At 47.6% G+C, this 6,446-nt stretch overlaps 1 protein-coding gene across 1 annotated transcript; it reads right to left on the reverse strand.

The window, feature by feature from the left end:
* Positions 1 to 1,684: 1,684 nt before the first annotated feature.
* Positions 1,685 to 3,555, reverse strand: LOC124321217. The gene is made up of 3 exons (XM_046784130.1): positions 3,372 to 3,555; positions 2,688 to 3,304; positions 1,685 to 2,278 (listed from the first exon to the last, which is right to left on the reverse strand). Exons 1-3 carry the CDS (start codon positions 3,553 to 3,555, stop codon positions 1,685 to 1,687), a joined length of 1,395 nt encoding a protein of 464 aa, XP_046640086.1.
* Positions 3,556 to 6,446: the final 2,891 nt, after the last annotated feature.

Here is a 6,446-nt window from a genome sequence, read left to right on the forward strand (position 1 = left end):
AATATGTGGGTGTTCGATCGAAGAATATTGTCGGAAAAAAATATTTTACCAATAAAGACATGCTAGCTGGGACGTGATCCTCTTTTCCGGACACCACGAATCCTTCGGGTTGGGTCATGAAAATTGGTTTGTCAACATCCGCGTTCAGAAACGCTGTGGCCACGTCGAACTGAAATGATTTGTATCCGAGTGATGCGGTAAGTGATAGAACAGATCGAATTGAGTCAAGGCGTGGCACAGGTGCGTACGTTTCTTCGTAGTCGACGCCGTACTGCTGGTGACATCCAACAACTGTTAATTTTCCTTTAAAGCGTGGGGCCACGAAATCTGGCTGCAGTGGGTCTCCATAGCCCGGCTTATATTTCCCAACCCATTTGTGAAGCAGTATAGCGCACTCAGTTGGTACATGGGATTTTGAGATGAGCACCCACGATTTGTTCTTGATCTGAGAGTCATACTCTGCCTTGAAAGCTGGTAACCACTGTTCCGCATATCTTGATTCCACCGCTTGTTTGAAGGTTTGTGGTTCATCAACTTCTAGTTCGAAAAATGAAGAGCGCTTAGGGGCTGGATCAGTGGATGCTGCATTTCCGAATGATTCCATATATTCCACGTATCGATCCGTGTATCTTGGCACGCGGCCGGATCTTGTTGGTCTATGAAATATATATGGAAGGTGGTGAGCGCCAGTAATTGTTTCGTAACGGCGATTAGTTTTTACCTTCGATAATTGTGTGAATCGTGAATCGATATTGGTGGGGCAACAATGTTGGGGACTTCGTCCACTTCTTGATTCTTGTTGGCGTGATCAGGAGTCACAACGTGAACAGGTTCCGCATTCGCAACGTCGAGGACTTCCGTACCTTCTTCATTTCTGCCGCTAGGAGCCCGTTCAATCTCCTCCTCTAAGGCCTCGACTTGGGGAGCTTCTTCGACTGATGCATCTTGATTATCGGGAGTGTCTTGGCTTTCATCTACACCTTCGATTAGTTGAGTCTGGTGGAAAAAAAACGGATATATATATAAAATATATATATACATATATGAATATATACATACACATACATAAATATATATACACAAAAAATATATTTGGTTTGTTTATGTATGGCTACTAGTATAAGCAAGATACCTGATTAAGTACTTCTACTAATAGTTGCATTGGTTCCATTGGGCTATTGCCCTTTTCAGCTGTGAGTGGGTGATCTCCAATCAGGATTGTTTCATCGAAGGTCACATCACGGGAAACGATTATTTTTCTCTCGACAGGATTCCAAAGTCGCCAGGCCTTTTGATTTTCACCGTAGCCGACCATCCAACATGCTTCGCCTTTAGGATCTAGTTTCTTGCGTAGCTGGTCGGGAACGTGGGCGTATGCGCGGCAGCCGAGAACCCTTAGGTGGGCAACCGATGGTTTCTTGCCGAATAATTTCTCGAACGGAGTGACTTCTGTGTGGCTGGTGAGAGTCCGGTTGAATATATAAACGATAGACAGAAGAAATTCGCCCCAGAGTTCTCTGACTTCATTTCTGATGTTGCACGGAAGTTGGTTGCTGTTGTCGTTAGTGTACAGGCCACTTCTCACGGCCTCTACAACTGTACGCATCGTTCTCTCGGAACGAGAGTTTTGTTGTGGAGTGTACCTAGCAGTATTTTGATGAATAAGACCAGTACGTTTTTTGTATTAGCTAAAGTTTCCACCGAGGATGTCGGTTCCTTGGTTCGTCCTGAGTATTTTTATTGGCCTTCCGGTTTGGGTTTTCATCATTCCTGCAAATTCCATGAAATGCGTGCCAGCTTCATTTTTCGTCTTCATTAGTTTGGCAACTGTATAACTGCTGTTGTCGTCTTTGAAGATGACGAAGAAGCGATGGCCTTCAGGAGTTGGCACGTGTAATGGACCCCCGACATCGGAGTGGATCAAGTCGCCGATATTTTCCGCGCGGCCGCATCCGGTTGGGAACTTGCTACGGTGGAGTTTTCCAAAGATGCAACCTTCGCATATGAGTGGTTTTTTAACGTCGTTGAGGTGCAGGCCGTATACTGCTTTAGATTTGTTGATCTTTAAAATGTCTTGACAGTTGAGATGGCCGAATCTTCTATGCCAAAGTTCGAAGGACGCCTTGGTACTCCCATTACCAACACCGTAGAGCGCTGTTGAAGATTCTTCGTTCATTTCCGTTGGGTTTTTGGTCGTAGCGCATAATCTGTAGAGGGAGTTTTCGACACGAGAGCCAGTCATGAATTTTTCGTTAGTTTCCTTATTAGCGAAAAAGACCTGTTGGTAACGAAATATTTATAAACACATACACATACCTGTGTATCAGTAAACTCAACATTGACGTTACAGTCGGTGGCTGCTCCAATTGAAAAAAGATTAATTCCAAGACCGGGAACGTATACAACGTCGTGGAATGTTCCTTCAAGCTTCACACCATCTACTTCTGTAATGACGTCGATGTTTCCTATACCAAGGGCTTGTAGTTCAACACCACCAATTCAATTGATTTTCCATGTTCCGGGTGGAATTATTTTGAAAGTGGTGAAGAAGGACCGTTGATCAGTCATGTGATTGGTTGCGCCCGAATCAGCGTTCCAGACCTTGTGTTCTCGTGCAACCAGACACAATGACGAAGAGATACAACCAAAACCTCTTTTCTTGTTGAAATTTTCTTGTCTCGCCTGACCACGTTCTTCTTCTCTTTTTGTTGATAACACTGATAAGCTTTGTGTCCGTTTCCATTGCAGTTGAAGCAGACGACTGAGCCGGCATGTTGGCTGCTTTGCTGCTGATCGTTTTGTTGATGTCCATCTTTTCGTGCGTATGAGTGGTTGTGCGGATTGGAGCTGCCACCACCTCTACCTCCTCTTCCTCCTCTGCCTCTGCCGCGTCCTCGCCATTCACCCGTAAAGTAGGAGCCTCGTCCACAACCACAAAATCCCCCTTGCGCGTGTGCTGCGTTGTCGAAACTTTGCCCTGGGGATGTCTTTGCGGCGCTCTCCCCGGCGAAAGCGGCTGCTTTAGGCGTGTGGAACGCAAAGAAGGCCGCATCGGTCGGATCCATCGCGCCGTTGTTGGCCGCTCTGCTGATGGCTTCTTCGTTTACCAGTCTTGGTGTTAGGTTTGCTATTGTTTGCTCGTTCCTTGGTAGATTGCCCCAAGCCGAACGGAATGAGCGAAAACTGGGGGGCAGTGTTTGGATAATTTTCACAACGAGTTGTTGTTCAGTGACTGGTGATTCCAAGTTTCTCAGCTCTTCTGCCAAGTTTGTGTATACTGCCACATGATCCAGCACTCTGTGCTCTGTGAACGGTAATCATGTGTGAGTCAACAAGATTCTTTAGTTTTATGAACTGTATAGTTAGTATACCAGGATTGTATTTGTAGTTGAAAAATTTCTCTAGCAGTAGATTGCCGTTGATAGGAGCAGCGTTGGCGTATTGCAGTATCAAACGCTCCCACATTTCCGCGGAGGAAGCGCATCCTTCGATGAGAGTTTGCTGTGGCCCCTCAACGTTGCAGAATATTATAATTCTCGCCTCTGCATCCTTCATGTCCCAAGCGTCTATCAGATTTTGGTTCGCGACCTCCTGGTTCTCATTGAGGTTCTGTCAATAATTGAACATAACGTTAATTAACTGGCGTGCGTAATATGCCGCGTCTGCGGAGATGAGCTCTCAATGAACAGCATAATTATGTGTGAGTTCTCAATAGAACAAACAGTGGCACTCTGTCGTGTCGTGGTACGCGCATAAAATATGTATACATACATATATTTATATATAAATATATATTTATATTTTGTTTTAATCAAACGATCGTGACTTTCACCACTCGTTGGATGCGAGTGTGGCGTGTGTGAGGCCTGAGTGACGTGAACGATAATTTGACCCAAGCAAATGCGTTTACCCGACTTACAACGACATAAAATTTCTTCACAATTCATGCTAGAATGGCAGTATAGTGTTTCTATTTCAGACAGAGGCTATATAGTGAGAGGATTAATTCAGACTGCTTTAGGCGGCTGAAAACAAAGTCAAGCTTACAGGTATCATGTGAATTGCCTATCTGATAGAAACACTATTTACGACTGCAAACTTGAACAATAAGCCAAGCATTTAATGCTTTTCCATCATCAGGTAGTGTCATGTTTTTATACCAACACGTGGCTGCAAAGAAGCAAGTCTGGCCCCACAATTACTGTAATACGTTTCATAATTTAATTTAAAAAAAAAACTGGGCATTGACTTCATTCTGAGCAGCCGTTGGATAGAAACATCACTTACAACTACTCGTCAAATCTCTTTCTTCTATGTCCAGGAAATAGCTTAGTCTTTTGCCATCATTACAATTTTCGTCTCTCTCATTTTCTTTTGTAAAGAAGAATTCTCAAAATTCAACCTTTGTTCTTTGTCTCGCAAGACGTCTACATAGAAAGACAATAATTACCGGTTCGGGTCGAGGTTTAAGTCTCGTGACGACGTTGAGAACACGTGCTCGTTGCAGCAGCAGTGTACACCCATATCTAAACGAGGTCCATTTTTCCGGACCGCTTAACTTCGTTATTCTGTTGACTTCTCTCGAGGCTTCGTGATTCATTCTTGTCAATTAATTGGCGTGTTCTGGGCCCATAACCTGATAAAATAAATAAGATATAATGCACTAAGTCTATATTGTTGATGACACTAGGGATACACAAAGCCACATTTGAGACACACATAAGAAATACAGAGCACATACAGCGTTACCACACTCCACGAGATCACGGACAAGAAGAAGGAAAAAGGAAGCCCCCCCCCTTTTCTAAGATGACTCCCACCCACGTTGCAAGACTTAAAGAAAAGCCTGGCGTCGTCACTTGCTCAAAGGAGGGGAAGGGGGTAAAGCGGGTTTGCCAAATGGACAGCCGTTTCTAATAACGTGCTCTGGCGTGCATTGACGTGCTCGTGCGTGCACTGGCGTGCTCTGGCGTGCTCTGGCGTGCTCTGGCGTGCACTGGCGTGCTCTGGCGTGCTCTGGCGTGCTCTGGCGTGCTCTGCTATGCAGAACTCAAGTGCTTGACAATAGAACTCAAATAAGTTGAATAATTTTTAAAAATTCAAGTGCTGTGATGTGCGTTTTTCTCAAACTTTTTGTTCATGATTTGCTCTTTAAATTTATTGATTAAATAGACTTGAAATGGTGTATTGGACATTGATTTACACATCCTGTAATTAAAAATGGTTTTAACAAGTGAAAAAAATATTATAGCAACTTCAAGTGCTGAGCTGTTCTCTGCTGTGCTCTACCGTGCTCTGGCGTGCACTGGCGTGCTCTGGCTTGCTCTGGTGTGCTCTGGCTTGCTCTGGCGTGCACTGACGTGCACTGACGTGCTCTGGCGTGCACTGGCGTGCTCTGGCGTGCTCTGGTGTGAATTGGCGTGCACTGGCGTGCACTGGCGTGCTCTGGCGTGCACTGGCGTGCTTTGGCGTGCACTTGAGTGCTCTGGCGTGCGCTGGCGTGCACTGGAGTGCTCTTGCGTGCACTGGTGTGCTCTGGCGTGCACTGGCGTGCTCTGGTGTGAATTGGCGTGCTCTGGCGGGCACTGGCGTGCTCTGACGTGCACTGACGTTCTCTGGCGTGCACTGGCGTTCTCTGGCGTGCACTGGCGTGCACTGGCGTGCTCTGGCGTGCATTGACATGCTCTTGTGTGCACTGGCGTGCTCTGGCGTGCACTGGCGTGCTCTGGTGTGAATTGGCGTGCTCTGGCCTGCACTGGCGTGCTCTGGTGTGAATTGGCGTGCACTGGCGTGCACTGGTGTGAATTGGCGTGCTCTGGCGTGCTCTGGCGTGCACTGGCCTGCACTGGCGTGCTCTGGTGTGAATTGGCGTGCACTGGCGTGCACTGGTGTGAATTGGCGTGCTCTGGCGTGCACTGGCGTGCTCTGGCGTGCACTGGCGTGCTCTGGCGTGCACTGGCGTGCTCTGGCGTGCACTGGCGTGCTCTGGCGTGCACTGGCGTGCTCTGGCGTGCACTGGCGTGCTCTGGCGTGCACTGGCGTGCTCTGGCGTGCACTGGCGTGCTCTGGTGTGAATTGGCGTGCACTGGCGTGCTCTGGCGTGCACTGGTGTGCTTTGGCGTGCACTGGCGTGCTCTGGCGTGCACTGGCGTGCTGTGGCGTGCATTAACGTGATCTTGCGTGCACTGGCGTGCTCTGGTGTGAATTAACGTGCTCTGGCGTGCACTGGTGTGCTCTGGTGTGAATTGGCGTGCTCTTGCGTGCATTGAATTGCTCTGGCGTCCACTGGCGTGCACTGGCGTGCTCTGGCGTATACTGGCGTGCTCTGGCGTGCATTGACTTGCTCTTGCGTGCACTGGCGTGCACTGGCGTGTTCTGGTGTGAATTTGCGTGCACTGGCGTGCTCTGGCGTGATTTGGCGGTTGGCGTGCACTGGCGTGCACTGG

This window comes from Daphnia pulicaria, chromosome 1 (genome assembly GCF_021234035.1).
Source record: "Daphnia pulicaria isolate SC F1-1A chromosome 1, SC_F0-13Bv2, whole genome shotgun sequence".
Lineage (NCBI taxonomy): Eukaryota > Metazoa > Arthropoda > Branchiopoda > Diplostraca > Daphniidae > Daphnia > Daphnia pulicaria.